Source organism: Polypterus senegalus, chromosome 3, assembly GCF_016835505.1.
Source record: "Polypterus senegalus isolate Bchr_013 chromosome 3, ASM1683550v1, whole genome shotgun sequence".
NCBI lineage: Eukaryota > Metazoa > Chordata > Cladistia > Polypteriformes > Polypteridae > Polypterus > Polypterus senegalus.
Genome location: NC_053156.1, coordinates 82,122,804 through 82,142,563, shown reverse-complemented (window position 1 = coordinate 82,142,563; position 19,760 = coordinate 82,122,804). Strand labels below are relative to the sequence as shown.

General features: G+C 35.6%; 1 protein-coding gene across 6 annotated transcripts in view; it reads right to left on the bottom strand.

Annotated features, from left to right (window-relative positions):
- Nucleotides 1-19,760, bottom strand: part of utrn (utrophin) — a 513,264-nt gene that overhangs the window by 57,753 nt on the left and 435,751 nt on the right. For all 6 annotated transcript variants that reach the window (XM_039747516.1, XM_039747517.1, XM_039747518.1 and 3 more), the window contains one exon: nucleotides 13,655-13,715. In XM_039747516.1, coding sequence (XP_039603450.1) covers nucleotides 13,655-13,715 — 61 coding nt within the window. The remainder of the gene's footprint in view (nucleotides 1-13,654; nucleotides 13,716-19,760) is intronic.

Here is a 19,760-nt window from a genome sequence, read left to right as displayed (position 1 = left end):
GACCACGGTCCGCTACATCGTCGCCGGCTGAGAGCGAAAAGGGGAGCGAAGGTGCGATCGTGAGTGCAGATGTGGATAGCTCGCCGATTGGAGAGGATTACCTGAAACTGGAAAAGGCCGGGAGGTCCGCGGCTTCAGTTACGCAATTACGCGGGACTGGAGCAGCGGGACACCGCTTCAGCAGAGTCTGCTGCTTCATCTACGGCACAAGAAGGCACATTTGAGCTATCTGAACTGAAAGTGTTGCTCGCTGAGCTCACGCAAGATATAAAGGAAAGCGAGAAGGCTAATGAGAAAGCAACGGCAAAGGCACTTGAGAGACTGAAACAGGAATTAAAACAGGAGATGAAACAGGCCAATGAATGTCTGCGACAGGAAATCCAACAGGCAAATGAAAGGCTGCGACAGGAATTCCAACAGGCAAATGAAAGGCTGCGTCAAGAGGTCCAACTTGAACTTCGACAGGTGCTGGGCAAAATTGAAGAGCGCATTGAGAAAAACTCGCTAAACTGAGCACGCTTGCTGATCAATTGGAGCATCTTAGTGAGACATTCACGAATCGGATCGAAATAGCCGAACATCTAGCTGCCAGTGCCGAGGAAAGAGCAGTAAATGCCAGTTCGAATGTAAAAACTCGGAGAAAAACTTGGAGACAGACTGGCTGCTTTAGAAGATGGGAATAGAAGGTATAATGTCAGAATTGAAGGCCTGCCGGAGAATCGAGAAAGTTTAAACCCGGTGAAATTCGCAACTGAACTTTTTCTAAAATAATCGGGGGCGACTTTAAAGCAGAATCTGAGATAGCAGCGGCTTACAGCGACGCTGATCAAACACCGTCAGACCCGACCAAGATCTTTTATAGTTCGTTTTGAACGATTATCATTTAAGTTAGAGGTGATGGAACTCCTCAGGAAAAAAGGAAGATATTATATATGAAGATTGCCACATTCGCGTCTTCCCTGACTTCTCTCCAGCAACAGCTATTAAACGCGCCTTCTATAATATTAAACAGCGCTACGGCAAGCCAATGTCAAATACGGCCTCCTGTATCCGCAAAACTGAAAGTGGAATGGCAGGGTCATTTCTATGTTTTCGCTAGCAAGGAAGAGGCAGAAAATGAGTTAAGAAAGCTGATCCCGGAACTATTCTGATACATAATTGTGAGTCATGGCGGTAAATGATAAAGCTAGGATTAATAATCTACTGTCTGATCTATTTGTTTTAAAATACGGGTTTTTTTATCAGCATATATTCTCATATTCTTATATTATTACTTATATTATTATTACTTACTTATTACTTATTATTACTTAGTATTACTAGGGCGCTAAATGTTTATGTTTTATTGTGCTTAATTACGTTTTCCTCCTCTTTTTTCTTTTCTAATTATTTCATGTGTACCCTAAATGAGACTGTTCAATATCATACCCTTGGTTTGCTGTTATTGCTATTACTGCATTAAGACTTGTTATGCTTGTTTTGGACACATCTTTAACACCATCACCTGGGTTTATTATCTGGGGATATCATCTTAATGCACTAAAATTGATGAAGATTATATATATATGTATGTGTATGTATATATATATATATATATATATATATATATATATATATATATATATGTATATATATATATATGTATATATTAAGTGCAAAATTCTTTTTTCTTTTTCCTCTTTTAAAGACTATATTGGTAACAGATATCTCTATCTTTTAACCTTAAAGCGCCACTGCATGGGGGCTTGATGTGCTTTGGACGTGCTCTGTCTCTGGGTATGTCAGAGGACTGGGACTGCATGAAGTGGGTTTTAGCCTCACCTGGGGAGGCAAAAAGGGAGGGTGGGGGTTAAGGGGAAGAGAAAGAGAGCAGGCTTGATCTATATCTAATCTATCATCTCAATCTTTATAATTATAACTATCAACGTAATAATAAGCTGCATGGCAACAACTCTTGGGGGAATAGGAAATTAATTCCTAAACTATTTCACTTCCAGTTAAGACTATAATATGACACAAAAACTCAGAATCAGTGTCTCCATGATGGGACAGTTAACTTCGTAAGCTGGAATGTTAAAGGCCTGAATCACGAATTAAAGAGAAAGAAAGTACTTTCTCACCTAACAGGTCTAAATGCTAAAATAGTATTTTTACAGGAAACCCACTTACTAAGTAAGGATCAGTTCCGCTGCAAAAGACTGGACTGGCCAAATGTTCCATTCTAGTTTTACAAAGAAAACTAGAGGGGTGGGAATTCTCATACATAGAACAGTACCATTTGTAGCATCAGATGTAGTATTGGATCCTGAAGGGAGATATGTGATGGTCATGGGAGACTTATCTAACTGTAAAATGATTTTGATAAATGTTTATGCACCTAATGTTGATGATAAGGAATTTATACAAAATTTATTTGCATCCATTCCCAATCTGAACACTCATAAACTTATAATGGCTGGGGACTTTAATTGTGTTCTAAATCCACTTTTAGATAAGACTTCCTCCACAGGGGGAACGGCAACTAACACCGCAAAGATAATTACAAAGTTTATAACTGATCACAACTTATCAGATCCCTGGAGGTTTTAAACCCAAATTCAAGAACATATTCTTTCTACTCACCAGTACATCATTGCTACTCAAGGATTGATTACTTCTTTATAGATAATAACTTCTTGCCTAAGATTAAATCTTGTAAATACGATGCTATTGTTATTTCAGACCATGCTCCGATGATCTTGGAGCTGAAATTACTAAGCCCCATACACTCACCCCGCAGATGGCGCCTCAATCCGCTTCTATTAGCTGACGAGAATTGTACTGAATTTATATCCAAACAAATCGAATTCTTTCTAGAGACAAATACATCCCCTGAGATCTCTGCAGGAATACTCTGGGAAACTCTTAAGGCCTTCTTAAGAGGACAGATTATCTCATATCTTTCCCACAGAAATAAATCCGCGAAGAAAGTAGCAGAGATAAAAAGTGAAATTACTAAAATAGATGAAGAACATGCCAGACTACCAAGCGAGACTCTACATAAGAGGAGGCAGGCTCTACATTCAGAATTAAACCTCTTGACAACTAAAGAAACCGAACAACTAATTTACAAATCCAGACATCATTATTATGAACATGGAGAGAAAGCTAATAAGCTTTTAGCGCAACAAATTCACAAGCAAGATGTACACAACGCAATCTCGGTAATCACTAACACGAACGGAGATAAAATCATCGAACACAAAAATATAATGTACACTTTTAGAGACTACTATAAATCCCTATATACTACTGAGTTTAAAGAAGACAATATACAATCTAATGCATTTCTGGATAAATTACAGATACCACAAATTGACGCTTTTAGTGTGGAGGACTCGATAAACCTCTGTCATTATCAGAATTACTGGATGCTATAAAGTCACTCCAAGGTGGAAAAGCAGCAGGCCCTGACGGCTACCCTGCAGAGTTTTACAAGAAATTCTCCTCAGCTAGCTCCCCTCCTATTAGCAACATTTACAGAAGCCAGAGATAACCAATCTCTTCCACAAACCTTTCGCCAAGCACTAATCACTGTCTTTCCAAAACAAAATAAGGACTTATTACAATGTGCATCATACAGACCAATTTCACTTCTGAATAACGACGTTAAAATACTCTCTAAAATCATAGCTAGAAGGATGGAGAAAGTGCTCCCCTCGTAATATCACAAGACCAAACTGGATTTATTAGGGGCCGACACTTATCTTCAAATCTTCGACGCCTGTTTAATGTAATATACTCACCAACTAAATCAAACACCCCAGAAATATTATTATCATTGGATGCAGAAAAGCATTCGACATGATTGAATGGAAATACCTTTTACTATTTTGGAGAAGTTTGGGTTTGGCCCAACATTTGTGCATGAATTAAATTACTGTATACTAACCCAGAAGCTTCAGTTTGCATCAATAACATTTGCTCAGACTACTTTAAACTAGAACGTGGCACAAGACAAGGATGCCCTTTGTCACCACTGCTGTTTGCAATTGCCATTGAACCACTGGCAATACATTGTCGAAATACTGATCAGATAAAGGGGATTAGCAGAGAAGGACTGGAACAGAAAATCTCATTATATGCAGATGACATGGTACTGTATATATCGGACCCAGAAAATTCTGTGCCTGCAGTCTTAGCAGCACTCACAGAATTTCAAAAGCTCTCTGGTCTCAGAATTAATCTGAATAAAAGTGTACTCTTTCCGTGAATTCGCAAGCATATAATATTAGATTAGACACCCTTCCTTTTATCATTGCAGAACAGTTTAAATACCTCGGGGTAAACATCACAAGTAAACATAAAGCTCTTTATCAACAAAATTTCGTCGTCTGCATGGAAAAAATTAAACAAGACTTGCATAGATGGTCAACCCTTCATCTCACACTAGCTGGAAGAATTAACACTGTTAAGATGAATATTCTTCCTAAGCTCCTTTTTATTTCAAAACATACCAATATACATTAATAAATCGTTCTTTAAGCAATTAGATTCAACAATAACCTCATTTATTTGGAATTCTAAACATCCACGCATCAAAAGAGCGACCCTACAAAGACAAAAGGCAGAAGGTGGCATGGCTCTACCTAACTTCCAGTTTTATTACTGGGGCAAATATACAGTCGATAAGAACCTGGACACAAATAGAAGAACATACACAGGCATGGACCGCAATAGAAGTAAAATCCTGCAGTACTTCTTTGTATTCCTTGCTCTGTGCTCCAATAAACACACGCTATCGGCAATACACTAATAACCCAATTGTGCTCCACTCACTTAGAATCTGGAACCAATGTAGAAAGCATTTTAAGACGGAGAAGCTTCTTTCTGTGGCACCCCTGCAAAAGAACCACCTCTTTCAACCCTCACAAACATATGCAGTTTTAATATCTGGAAAAATTTGGAATTAACTTGCTTAGAGATCTTTATATAGACAACGTCTTTGCATCCTATGAACAATTACATTCCAAATTTAACATTCCAGCTACAAATTTCTTTCACTATCTTCAAATCAGGAACTTTGTTAAACAGAACCTTCCAGATTTTCCTCATCTTGCACCCTCATCCACGCTGGAAAAATTATTGCTCAATTTCAAGGAGTTAGACTCCATCTCTACAATATATAAAATCCTTTTACAATCCCTTCCTTTCAAAGATCCAAGAGGACACTGGGAAAATGACCTCTCAATTAATATATCAGAAAAGGAGTGGAAAGTAGCAATGCAGAGAATTCACTCAAGCTCCATATGCAAAGCATACAATTATACAACTCAAAATTATATATCGAGCACATCTGTCTCGACTAAAACTCTCCAAAATGTTTCCAGGGCATGATCCAACCTGCGAACGTTGCAACCAAGCCCCAGCCTCACTAGGTCACATGTTCTGGGCCTGCACCAAATTAACATTATTCTGGACAAAAATTTTTAATTACCTCTCAGACAGTCTTGGACTCACAATCCCTCCTAACCCATTAACAGCTGTGTTTGGGGTTCTTCCAGAGGGTCTTAAAGTGGAGAAAGACAAACAAATTGTGATTGCATTCACTACACTGTTGGCACGCAGACTTATTCTGATAAACTGGAAGAACCCAAACTCTCCTCTTTAAGTCAGTGGGAAACTGATGTGTTATATTATTTAAAATTGGAAAAATCAAATACTCAGTTAGAGGATCTGTGCAGACTTTTTTCAAAACATGGCAGGATCTAATCAGTAATATTTTGAAATGAGTTTATAAAGCACAGAGAATTTGTTGATTTAGGTATTTTTTACAAGCCTTAAATTTTACACCATTTGGCTTGCTCTCTCTCTCAAGGGTGGGGATCGATCTGTTCTTAGCATAATTTTTTTTTTTTGTAAAACTTGATTGCTATGTATTGATTGTAATAAAATTAATAATAAAAAAAAAAAAAAAAAAAAAAAAAAAACACCACATAGTCTGGTTGGTACGTAGCATATAACTAAAAGATCTGCGCTTTTATGTGTGTCGTCACAACATCTTCTTGCTTGTTAGAGCAGGTGATAGTGAATTCCTCTATATAAATTTTATGCAGAATATTGCAGAGTGAATGGCAATTGGCACCAGTCAAGACTTTGGATAGGATTTCTGTGTCTGTACATATGTATGTACGTTAATCTTTAAGGGCGAGAGAAGATGAACCCAATAAACGTTCCCAGTAAGTCTCACAATAATACACTAAGAAAATGAAAAGGAAAAAAAAAAAAAAAAAGCACCATACAAATCTTATGTTACAGTACATGGTGCTAGAGATCTGAATAACAATCAAAAATATTGCTGATAAATGGTTATACCAGTGTTTGGAGTATATTGTACGGTGGCAGTTATGGTTTTTTTGTGTGCATTTTACAGGTTAAAGAATATGCAATGTAGATATATTTATTTTTGTATTAAAAAAACAATAGCATATGAAGAACACATTGATAAAAGGCTATAAGTTACAACTGCTTATAAAAAAGAATCATAACAAAATTACAATTAAACATTTAAAAAAGTAGGTTGATGATGATGAGACTGATGATGAAGACACAATGAGTATAAATAGGGCAAAGCATCAGGATGATTATATTTTCAGCTTACCTGCAAATTGCTCAAATTTAATATAATGTCAAAAATGACATGGTGATCATAGTGGAATTTTAAGTTTTCAAAAATTGACTGGGAAGTCCCTTTTGAAAAAACTAAAGAGAAAACTGAAATAATGTTCAGAGCAAATACTTTCTCGACCAGTTCATATAAGGCCCAATAAGGAGTCACGTCCACATAGATCTCACCTTTATAACTATAAACAGAGAACAAGTGAAATGCAACTTAATGAACATTATTCTGCAACCACAAGGGGGTGCCAATGAGCCAAAACCACAGACACAGTAATACCCAACACAATTCCAGGTTCAAATAAAGGATTTCTATTTGACAAAACACCTTCTTTCTCCAGAATACCAGCATAAATAGAGTGATCCCTCGCTATATCACGCTTCGACTTTCGCGGCTTCACTCTATCGCGATTTTTTTCTCATACACGCTTACATCACTACGCATGCGCTTTCTGAGAATTTTTATCTAAGCCCTACGATGGCTCCTAAACGTGCTGCTTTTTCTAAGCCTTCTGAGAATAAAACTAAGCGCCGGAGGAAGATGCTTACTATCCAGAAGAAGGAGAAACTCTTGTATATGATTAAAGATGGCAATACCCTACAAAAGCCTCCTCACGCATGTGAAGAGACAATCAAGATGTTCTTCAGCCGCGCACCCAGACACCCACTGCCTACTCCTAGTACTTCTTGAGCGGAAGAAGACAACAACGCACCTGCTGAAGATACTGCACCACCTCTGAAGACTCTCCTACTGAGGTCGTGCCTTCATAGGTTAGTGGTTGTGTGCAATTAAATGTACAGTACAATAATCTACTATAGAAAAGCGTTCGGGATTGTCCTTCCGTCCCATGAGTGCAAATCGTAGTGGTATTCTGCTTATTACAGACTTACTACTTGCGGCTTGAGGTACGAAGCGACGTGATGTGAGCAGAGTTCTGGTGCTCTCATCGTTCCCTTGCTTTTGTGCGCAATGCGCTGGAAAAATAGAAAAAATTATGTCTCTTGAAATAATTAATGTTGATGGAGTACAAATGCCTCACCGCATATTAAATATCAGGGGAGATAGTGCTTGCTTATTCTCATCTATAGCTTATTTAGTGCATGAAACTCCGTCTTTAGCGGTACAGATTCGGGCTGACATTGTACGACTTTGGACAGGCACTTGAGGGGATAAAAAAAAAGATGTTATGAATGGACACTTTGATGTTCTCATTCTCTACACTTACATGCCTGATGTACACATGGAGCTACAATAATTGAAGATAAAAGTCGGTGCCTTAAAAGGCGAAAGTCGCCTAGTAATATGATATTTGTAACGTCTAATATGTCTTATTTTCTCTTATTTTGTCTAATATATTGAGTAATACGAGTGTAATGGTGACTAAAGGGTGTTGTTTCATGTCTAGAGGGCTCTAATAATGTTAAAAAAACGTCTTTAGAAGTCGTAAACAGGTTTTCTATACTCTAACTGCGAAAATATTTGATTTATAAATAAAGAATCCTACTTCGCGAAAATTCATTTATCAATGTAGTCTGGAACGGATTATCCGCGATAAACGAGGGTTCACTGTACACCATTCACAATTCTCTCCTTCCTCATCCAAGAGTGTTAACCACTGCCCACAGACTCTGAATGATATAAATGAGGCAGCGTGCTCACTTTTAAAGTCAACCTAAGAACTGCTTCCAGTCTCCTCTCCAAGTTGTCCAGAGCACTTTTGGGTCATGATGAAGCCAGTCCTCTCCCAGCAGTGCCATCTGAACCCAACAAAGCTGTGTTTCCAGACTACAACTCCCATAACACCCTATTGGTGTCTTAATTGGGCTCAGCCTTGAGGAACACTGCCACCTGTTGTGAAGGGGAATGACCTGCTCCTGGTAAGCCGTATCACCCAGTCCTTCAATTATGGCCTCCTGGCCAGGTATGAATCCTTCCTTTATCAAGATGCCAGGATGCCTATCCCTCCATCCTTACATCTAGAATTCTCAGACCTTATAATGCAATACATCTATGTGTAGTTCTGGTGCCTACACCGCAATAAAGACATAGCAGCACTAGAAGCTTCTATTAGAATTAAATCGTTTTAGTCTTCAGCAGAGAATGATTTGTGGAGAACCAATTAACACCTTTAGAATCTTCAAGGTATAAATAAAATTAACCTAACACCACCACTGTTGTGGGCAAATAGTGACTCATGTTCTTTAACATAAAGGGCGGTGGTAATCTGCAACAAAATACGAAGTCATGTTGCAAAACATAACATGATTAAACCCTAATTTTCACATGAGGAGAACATGCAAACTCGACACATACAATATCCACATATGGGATCAAACCCAGAATGTGTATTAAACCAAAAACCCTGGTAATTTAAAAAAAAAAAAATTTAAATCATCTTGATGAACTATTTGGAAAACATAGCTACTGGTTAACCAAAAGAGCCTAATGGAGTGAATAGTCTCCTCTTGTTTGAGAACATTCTTACGTACATAGAGAACACCCAAAAATGATCAACATTTGTCTGTCAGGCATGCAAAAATGCACAAAGAAAGTTGGAAACAAATTTAATATTGAACCAGATACGCAATTAATGTAAAGGACACTATTTCATTTTAAAAATGAAAAGGAAAATATTGTGGCAAACATTGCTTAATTATTAAAAAACCCTGCATGTTTTAAATCTCTGAACAAATTATAAAGACCTATCTATGGTATATTTTTTCTTGAATTGTTCCGGTAGATCTGATACTGGTACTAAAGTATTAAAGTGATAATTTCACTATTGAGTATGAATTTCCTATAGGGTATAGTTCTTTCTTTTAGTGGAGATCTATACACACATATTAGGCTGTCACAGTGATGAAAGATAAGGGGCAAACAATGCTTAAGTAAAGAATTGATCAGTTATCAAGCCACACGATTAAACTGAAGTTAAATAAAGTATTGTTTGCCAAGCACTACATGCTGAAATAAAATCACTGCAGAAACTCTTCACTATATTTATTGTACTAAATAAGCCAAATTATCACAGCAAGAACACTTGTGCTCGTCTATGTAAACAATATATTATTTCATTAATACCAAGGTAGTGCGCAGATACTGAGATCTTCAGAACAAGGACTATTTTCATATTAATATCAATGTGGCTGTGCAGAAGAACACTACATCTCAAAAACAATTTTGAAATGCATCCAACCTTTGATCCAATCTAATGATACTTCAAAAGCAACTCAATATGTATGCTAAACTGTTATTAACATTATATTATTAAAGCAAACAAAGCCATACATGACAACGGTTAATTAAGAAATAATTATTTGGCAATTGCATTTCTTTAGAATCTGCTTTTCTGTCTTCTTTTCCAATTTACAAGATCTATATACTAAGGTTTTCATAACATCATAAACAAAAATTTATCACAACATTGTTTGTTAAAGAAAATTCAATAGGCCTTTGTAAAGCAATATTCAGCTGTGATTTAAAGGAACACAAAGCACTACTTTTAACCAAACCAAGTGTAAATTCATTTATGAAGTATTTTTAAAAATTTTTTAAACCTTCAATCTCTTTTCACTTGTTCTCCCACATATACTAAAATGCATTATAAACAAGTGAAATCAACTTTATTTTTCCTTTATAAATGCTTGTACAATGACTCTGATGAAAATATTCACTTTGTTTCTTCAGTCGTCCTACAGCTGAAAAAATGAGTACAGAAACCAGCTTGACTTTGTATTATGTGCTTACGCTGCTTGTGAAAGTACAGAGAATGAAGGTGTAAAAGGTATAAAAAAAATGCAGGCATGCAAGTGTATTATAGGATATAACTTAAGCATAACATCTCTAGGCTTACATAGGAACAATACAATTGCATACATTAGGACAGTGATGCATCTACTATCTCCTTTACTTTCCAACTACAGCTGAATTCCTAAAAAACATATTAAGCATAATTAAGCAATCATGACTATAAGAAATTTTGGGAATGAGAAGATGTACTATATTGCAGTTCCTCAGTCAAATTCTCACCACCTAAATTCCATGTCACTTTAAACAGCTTTTCCAGAAATATTCAGTTATAGATAACATTTACATAATCAAAGTCAGGGGCAATCACAGCACACTCCTGTGATTTCCAGTCACTTACTGTAACATACCCAGTGACTTAGTTCATCTAGTCTGTGACTTGCAGCAACAAAGTAAAACAGGACTGATTTTGTCTTAAGACACTGGGACAGGGCATGTGCACTACAGCTGACAATCAGTTTCAACCGACCAGAAGTACAATGCTTAAAATGCAGCAATGAGGAATTAGGACAACGAATGTTTGGTACCTTGCAAACAGAAGAGAGACACATCTGACATATGTCTCGTATTTTATATACCATGACAGAATTGAGAAAAGAAAAAAAAAATAGAGTTCACATTGTGGCTTAACCGTCCATATCTATAAAATCTTAGTATAGCATGGGGTCCAAAGGAATAAGCACATGATCCCTTGGAAGTATGAAACTGTATTGGAAAGATGTCATGCAGTCAGGTATTTTGACATCCCTGGCAATTTTTAGTCATATAAACAAACATACTCAAGCAATGTGATCAGCAAATGTAGTCGTCAAGTCTGACATACAACTCATGAAATGTGACATCACTTTCATAGCTAATTTATTTATTTCATAAAGCTATTATCTGCATGTTTTAGAATCTCTGCTTAAACACAAAAAGTTTGTTGTTTACTCAAATATTTGAGACCACTTGGCTGTAGTCCTTAAAAGAAAAATGAAAAGTTTATAAAAAAAAAAAAAAAAGGTATTTAAAGTTTGAGAGATTTAATTTCTCCATATAAATATTTAAATATTTTCTCTCAATATCTTGACAAAGTTACAAAAATATTCCATGACGGAATGGGTCAGGAGAGAAGATCATATGAAAAGAGCAGTTAGAAGAATTATTCATTTTAACAGTTTTAAATGGAATTTTCTACCACATTTAGCTTTTCTTTGTCAATGTGCTAAAAAGCATGGAACAATTGCATATATCTATATATATATCTATATCTATATATCTATATATATATATATATATATATATATATCTATATATCTATATATATCTATATATATGTATGTCAATGTAAGCAGAAGAATTTTTCTTTTTAAAGGCAATATCACAGACAAGTCTAATTTTGTTTGTAGTTGTAGGAGCAGGCTCCGTGTGCAAGAGTACCGAGAACCAATGAATGCTCACCTGAAGGTCCAACTCATATAATGCAGTGACGAGGAGTAGGAATATGGGTGTTGTGGTTCTCATAAACAGAAGAGAAGCTTGTCTGTCTAATGACTCATGTTTTATGTACCATGACAGAATGAGGCTGAACACTCTGTACCTGTCAACACTTCGTAAAGCTGGCTCCCTTAGGCTGCACGTTATTGGCTATCACAAAAAACAGATCTTCTGTAGTCACTTTTAAGTTAATGTTGTGTGTTCCTAAGTGCAGGAGAGTCGCCACATAAGCCAGTGCGGAAAGTAAATTGTACTTTTGATTTGAGCAAGTGGGAGCCCATCACTAAAGGATGGACAGAGTTTCAAGTGTAGTTAGTTCAATCCAGTACAAGCTAGAGTTTAATTTGCTATTTGCACGCAGTACCACAAACATTCTTATTTGCATTACTTCACTCGTTAATGGATAAAAAGAGAAACACATAATAAGAGACTCCTACAAATACATACAATATCTCAATGAGCATTTCTGTAATTAGTGTAATCCGACAATCAGGAAAATAGAGCCTTTCTGACAATGCATATTAGCTATTTTACTGTGATAAAGCCTTAACATACTGTAGTATTACACAGGACCCGCTACATGAACATCTTCAAATAAATTCACAATACACTTAGACTAATACAAAAGAAATAAGACAATATTTAATACCACTAAGAAGTAACAAAAATTACAATGAACATTATGTCTGTCTTTGTCACATTTTCAAGCCACTGTTGTTCATTCAAATAATTGCTTTATATCACTGTTTGTTCTCATTTTTCATAAAAAATCGTTCACCTAAAACTTTACATTTTCTTTATCTTCGATTCACCCTGCACAATTTGTTGTGAAAGCCACAAACAAATGTTAATCTTACTGATAACTAAAATAAGAAAAGTTGTAATACAATCAGCTTCAACAGAGACCTAATAATATCAAAATGTCCGTGAAAAATATCATCTTACTCATTTAGCATAATCCAAATGTCAGGTATTCATTCATATGCTTACTATGTCACAATACATGTTTGTTCTTAAAGAAGTGGGGAGAGGTTGCAGGTCTTCTAATTCAAAAGCTCAACCTCGTTAAAGCATGCTTCACAGATGGACAGGACAGAATATTCTGGAAATGTTATGGGACACTTCAAAGACATGACTCAATACCTGACATTTGGATAATATAATACAAGTTACATAAGATTTTTTTCTTGGACATTTTAATTTTGTTTACTGTTGATCAATTTGGGCATCAATGAAGTCCATAAAAACCGGATGTCAAATTTTTATTTTAACACAGATGAGAGGTATGCAATTGGTACACAAATGATAAGTCTATTCGCCTTCCCAAAAATCTACTTTATTTTCATTCCTGTATTTTACCTTTAATATATTTGACAAGCTTTTAACATTGTCTATATATTCAGCAGAAAACAAAAACAAAATTCTGTATCCTTTGGCACTTAACACCACTACTGCAAATGCAAATCACAATTACAATGAAGAAATGAATGTTGAGGTATTCCACTATTCAACTGAAAATGTTTTAGAAATGTAATATAGTACATTACAGAAAAAACAAACCAACAAACAAAAAAGCACATGACAATCAATTAGGAGTAATATAATGTCACTTTTATATTTATAGTCAGATGAATGCTTTCAAGCAATATGACAAACTCATTTTATAATCTGAACAATATGTAACATATCAAGGAAAAAAAAAAAAAAACTTACTTGATATAGTAGGGAACTTTGTTATGTGAAATAGCTCTCTGCCAGGGAAGCTGAACTGAAGCTGCAATTAGAAAATAAATTGGGCATTACCGACATTAGTAAAATGCATCGTCTCTTACACATTTTATTACACACACAGCCACTATTTAAATGTTACAGTCTAGTATGTGGTTTTCAGCCATTTGTCTTGGCTTATCACACCCATGAATTTCAATATTCTGAAGTACAAACCATTTTTAATTCAGCCATAAAATTTTAATCAGTAAGCTAAAGATATTTCTTTGTCCATATTATATTATTGTATTTGGAGGTTTTAACAAGGCAGTATGTATAGTTTTTGTGTATGCACTTTTGCACTTGCTCTTATGTACTGTAGACTGAATTTTTTGTTGATGCATTTTTGATGTTTTAATGTATTAACAATAGTGTGTCTTTTAACTTCCAGTGGCCATGTACTGTATTGCATATTCCAATCAGATTATAAATGGAGAGATAACTGTAGCCATATTCATAATAACCCAAGGACAAATGTGAAGCTTCAGTTCCTTAATTGCATATGGCGGCGTATTAAAAAGCAAATAATTTCACTATTTGCTAAATGCACTCAACTGACAGTTGATTGTTCACTGCATCACGCTGCCAAAAGCGTAAGAAATGCCTACTTTTGTTTATAATTATATAATAGCATCAAAGAGACAGTCCTTTTTATTAACCTTGGAGGCATTGTGGCCATCTCTCTTAATTAGGTTAAATCATGCTGGATTTTTAAGTAATAGTCATATGCCAAAATTCAAGCCTTGGAAAAGCTTCTTGTCATGTACCTGCAACTGAGTTCTCCCTCTTTCTTGCTCTGCATCATTCACACTTGCTGCTCTGGATTTCCTTTTTTGGTGTTCCATTGTGTGCCATCTAGAAAGGCTGAGAACCACTGATCTAAAACACAGTGCACAACTCAGCAGTATTTTGGCATAAAACGATTAAGTTGCATCTTAGGATCTCACAGTCTAAAGGGGCCACTCAGAATACATTTTCATGTTGCAGCGAGCATTTCATCATGGCTCACATGTCCCACATTATTAAATGCTTTGTTTCCACAGGCATTCATACCTTCTTTTTAAAGAGATAAGTACAATATCCATATGTTTGCATAACAGTATCAATAATTGGTAATACCAAACATTACACTGCCATTAATGCCTTTATGGAGATAGAGTAATATGCAATCCTCACAGTATATGCCAGCATACTACTCTTAATGATAATTATAATTGCTATGAATGATTCTTACTGTAACTCTGTTAGTATCTTGTACAAAAATCCTACTGTAACTATAATTGTGAATTTTACCAAGTCAATATTTACTATAATAATTTCAACAAATTTCCTAGATTAGTTAATGTGCACCAGAAAACTAGCAGGCAAAGCAAAACACTACCACACCGTCATATACTGTACAACATGTTCACATTCAGGAAAGTGAACCAATCATGAAGTACCTTGGAAATTTATAGCTAGATCATCTTAAGATTTCTTACATGTTGTATGGGAAAAATGCTAATAGCAGTAAGTTCTTGGGATATTAAATCAAGTTTTCTTTAACTATAACAAAACTAAAAATGGACACAAAGTGGAAAATAAATTGGACAACAGGGCTTCTTCATGCAAGCACCAATAATCAACTGAGAATTCGAGATCAATTGAGAATCACTACATATCTTGCATGTTTTGGTAAAACAAAAAACTGTACAGAATCAGTTTGATTAAGATTTGAACTACCTCAACATTTTCATTTGAACAATGAGTACAGTAATCCCTCCTCGATCGTGGGGGTTGCGTTCCAGAACCCCCTGAGATAGATGAAAATCCGCGAAGTAGAAACCATATGTTTATATGGTTATTTTTATATATTTTAAGCCCTTATAAACTCTCCCACACTGTTAACATTATTAGAGCCCTCTAGACATGAAATAACACCCTTTAGTCAAAAGTTTAAACTGTGCTCCATGATAAGACAGAGATGACAGTTCTTTCTCACAATTAAAAGAATGCAAACATATCTTCTCTTCAAAGGAATGCGTGTTAGGAGCAGAGAGAGTGAGCGAGATAAAAGCAATCAAAAAATCAATATGTGCTTTTAAGTATGCCGAAGTACAGTGATAAAGCAGCATTTTGTAGAGGAGCATCCGTATCCTCTAGGCAAACAGCCTCTGTGCAAACACCGTCAGGCAGAGAGAGTGAGAGAGACAGAAAAAAGCAAACAATCAATCACCGCGAGGGGAAGCACATCGTATATCATTGAGGAGTTTTATTTAATATGTAATACATGCTCTGAATGAGTAGCTTCTAAGCCATCCGCCAATAGCGTCCCTTGTATGAAATCAACTGGGCAAACAAACTGAGGAAGCATGTACCATAAATTAAAAGACCCACTGTTCGCAGAAAGCCGCGAACTAGCGAAAAATCCGTGATATATATTTAGATATGCTTACATTTAAAATCCGCGATAGAGTGAGGGATTACTGTATTTATATTATGATCTTTTCCAAACCAAAGTGTATTGGTGGCAATTGAGACTGATATGATGTTACAGAGTGTTTTTTAGTTCATACATGGTGTTTCTCAAAAATGCTTATGAACTCAGAAGTACATAATACTATATATATATATATATTATATATATATAGATAGATAGATAGATAGATAGATAGCCCAAGTCTCAGTGTCAGTAAATTTGTATATGTGTTAGGACATGCTTGACTGGCATTGACTCCAAGTTTAGGTTCTGCCTTGTGCAGACAGTTTCAGCTACATTTACCTGTGACCCTGTATTCTAGCCAGATGTGTGAACGGCAATAATAAAATTAAAAAAACTGCAAATAATTCTGTCACCATGCAAATTTTTATAAATTAAAACATATCATTAATAAAGACATATAGAAAAAAGTATTTTTTATTAATTTAGTGAAATATTAAACACATGCAATATATGTAATATAATTTATTTAATATCTGAAAAATAATTATAAGAAAAACACCAATCTCTTCACATTATTTACAACTGAATTAGTTTGGCAACACACACACACAAAGATAATGCCCTTGTAAATGAAGTATTCAAATGTGGAAAATACCTTTAATTCATAATTAAAAACTGCCTCTGTGCATCATTTTGCAGTAACACAAAAGTCAGCATTACCTTTTAAGTACAAATTTTCAGTACTAAGTGGATTCATAAATTGCTAGGATGTCAATCATGATGATTGCTGACTTATCCTAGAATACAGCAGGAGATATTTAAAATGTAAGCTATAAAAAAGACAAACAACAGACCTAGAGCTAAGGTAATAGTCTGCAATTTTCTAAAAACCAAAAACTAAAGGTAATATTTTCTAAAGAAATAATGTCTGCTTGAAAGGAAAAGCGTACCATGTTTTTCCCACCATTAGATTACAAAAAAAAGGTACTTGGTGCTGCATAATATTACCTGTTACCATAGAAACTAATTAAAATAAAACTTAAGTTAAAATTAAAGTCTTTAAGAATGTGTAATTTGACAAAACAAAAGTGTAAATAAAAATGACTTTCAAAGCAAGAATTTTAGATCCATGTAGGAACTATAAACTGCACTAAACAGAAAAATGATTGGTAATTTTTATTTTGCCCAATTTCTTATTTATGCACCATACCAAATATTCCTTAGTTTGAAAGATCCACTGCAAAATAATATTTAACTGAATAACAAAACTCACAGTATTGATAAAAGTACAAAATAATGTTTTTTTAAATGTCAGGATACTTTTCAAAATAAGGGAAAATAGCCAGCAGCTGTACACTACCTGCCAGGCATCTGAAGAAAACAAAGCAGTATGTGATTTTTGTTTCTACTATATTGCTCTGCTAATAAATCTTCCAGTATCTTTGACATTTCACAAACACAATTTCTGTGTTGGCACCTTTCTAGCTTTACTCAGTACTTGGTAACACTATTATTATTTTTCAAGTCACATTAAAGAGATTTTTACAACTGTTCCAGCAACTTTTGTCAAGTTTTCCAAGAATTTAAACAGCAGGTATAAGATTTCAAATGTTTTAATAAATCGTAATGTTACATAAGGTGTCAAAAAGATGTTCGTTATGATTTTCAAAAGTGCAACAATATTACTGTAGTACATATATTAATGTAGCTCAAATTGCTTACACCAAAATGCAACCATAGATAGACTTGGCTTATCTAATATTTTGGGGAATTCCCATTTTGCAGCAGATCCCAAGTACTAGGCTGACCCGCCTTTTAAGGCGACCGACATTTAAGTTGACCACTTCTTAAGGCAAATCAATATGTACAGTAGATCAATTTGATATTTTATACAAACTCATTAATTTGGTTATATGGTATTTGATCGGTATTACTTTAATACTCGTAGTTTCTGTTATTTTTTTGATGAAATGTAAACTTTTTTTCTATATTGAGGTCACCCTTTTGAACACCCCTGATTTTTACTACTCGGTGAGGCATTTGTACTCCATCAACATTATTTCCAAAGACATAATTTTGTCTATTTTTCCAGCACATCGCGTACAAAAGCAAGGGAATGATGGGAGCACCAGAACTCTGCTCACATCATGTCGCTTTGTACCGCGAGCTGCAAGTAGTAAGTCTGTGATAAGAGGAATACCGCTACGCTTTCCACTCACGGGACGGAAGGACAATCCCGAACGCTTTTATATAGTAAGAAAGAAGAAGAAATTATCGCACAATCTGGAGTAGAAAATCATCTTTTACCTGGAAAAACGAAACTACAAATCCCATGGTGCATTGCAAAATGGACGGGGCGTGTGTGAAACTCTGCGCCTGCGTAGCACTCAAGGGACGGAAATACAATCCCGACCGCTTTTATATAGAAGGATGAAAAGCCAAGGGAAGTGAGATTTATGATTTTTTTTTCTTTAGTGATGCGTCATTGTAGTTTGTTCAAATTATCAGAATCCTTTATGTAAAGCCGTTTTCCAGACTTCAGTCCTGTATACACCTCTCTTTAATTTCTATTGATACCCACTATTTTTCCGAGGAGGTTCTAGGGAACCTGTTTTGTTAGTCACTTCAAATGTAAACCTTAAACTAAAGAGGTTCAATTCCTTTAAGCTATCAGAATATGCCCCTCGCTTCAAAGATCAAGCTAGTTGCTCACTGAACAGTTTTTAGGATTACTTTGTGTTTTTTACAGCTTGAAAATCGAAATGGCTAAAGAACCCTTACTGTTACAATTATTCCTTTATTGTACATTTTTACTCACTATATCAGAATATCTATTAGGCATATACATAAAAAGTGATTTTTTTGCATTCTCTCAACAGTCTACCTTTACTTGGTATAATCTAAAACTAAACATGATAAGTCTTCATTTATTATAATCACCAGTTTCATACTCAATACGCAATGAGAGATTTGGATGCTAAACATGAAGAAGTGTATTTGTTTGTCATTGAAGTCTGAATTCATAACATTTTTTCTCTTTTGTTATTAAGGCTAGTATACGCACATCACACTTCTGAGTCTATTTCTTTAAAATGTGAGTTCCACCTTTAAAGAACTAACCATATTTCTTGTGATCTGTGTGGTACATGGCCGGCCGTTCATCCCGGCCTATACCCCCAGGCCGCCAGATGGAGCCCTCCTTGCAGCATAGAGGTGCCCCGAATGCCAGCAGGGAATTATGGACAATGGACTTTTAATGCACAGCCTTGCTGGATACCATGGGGCCGCCAGGAGTCGCTGCAGGGAGGCCCAGAGACTATATGCCTTACGCCCAGGAAGTACGTCATAGTCACGTGGACAAAGAGAATGATGTGTTTCCTGGGTGAAGAAAAATAAGGATTTTTATCTGACCCGGAAGTGTTCCAGGTCACAAGGACAGAGAGGGTGAAAACGCTTCCGGGTCAAGGAGTATAAAGGACTGTGGGAGATCCCAGACGGACGAGCTGAGTTGGGAGGCAGGGTGGCTAAGCGTCTGGGAGAGGAGGATTGTGTATTGTGATTGTTTTGATTTATTGGAGAATTGTGGAGAGGAGCATTCTTTGTGCACTTTATTATTATAATAAATCCTAT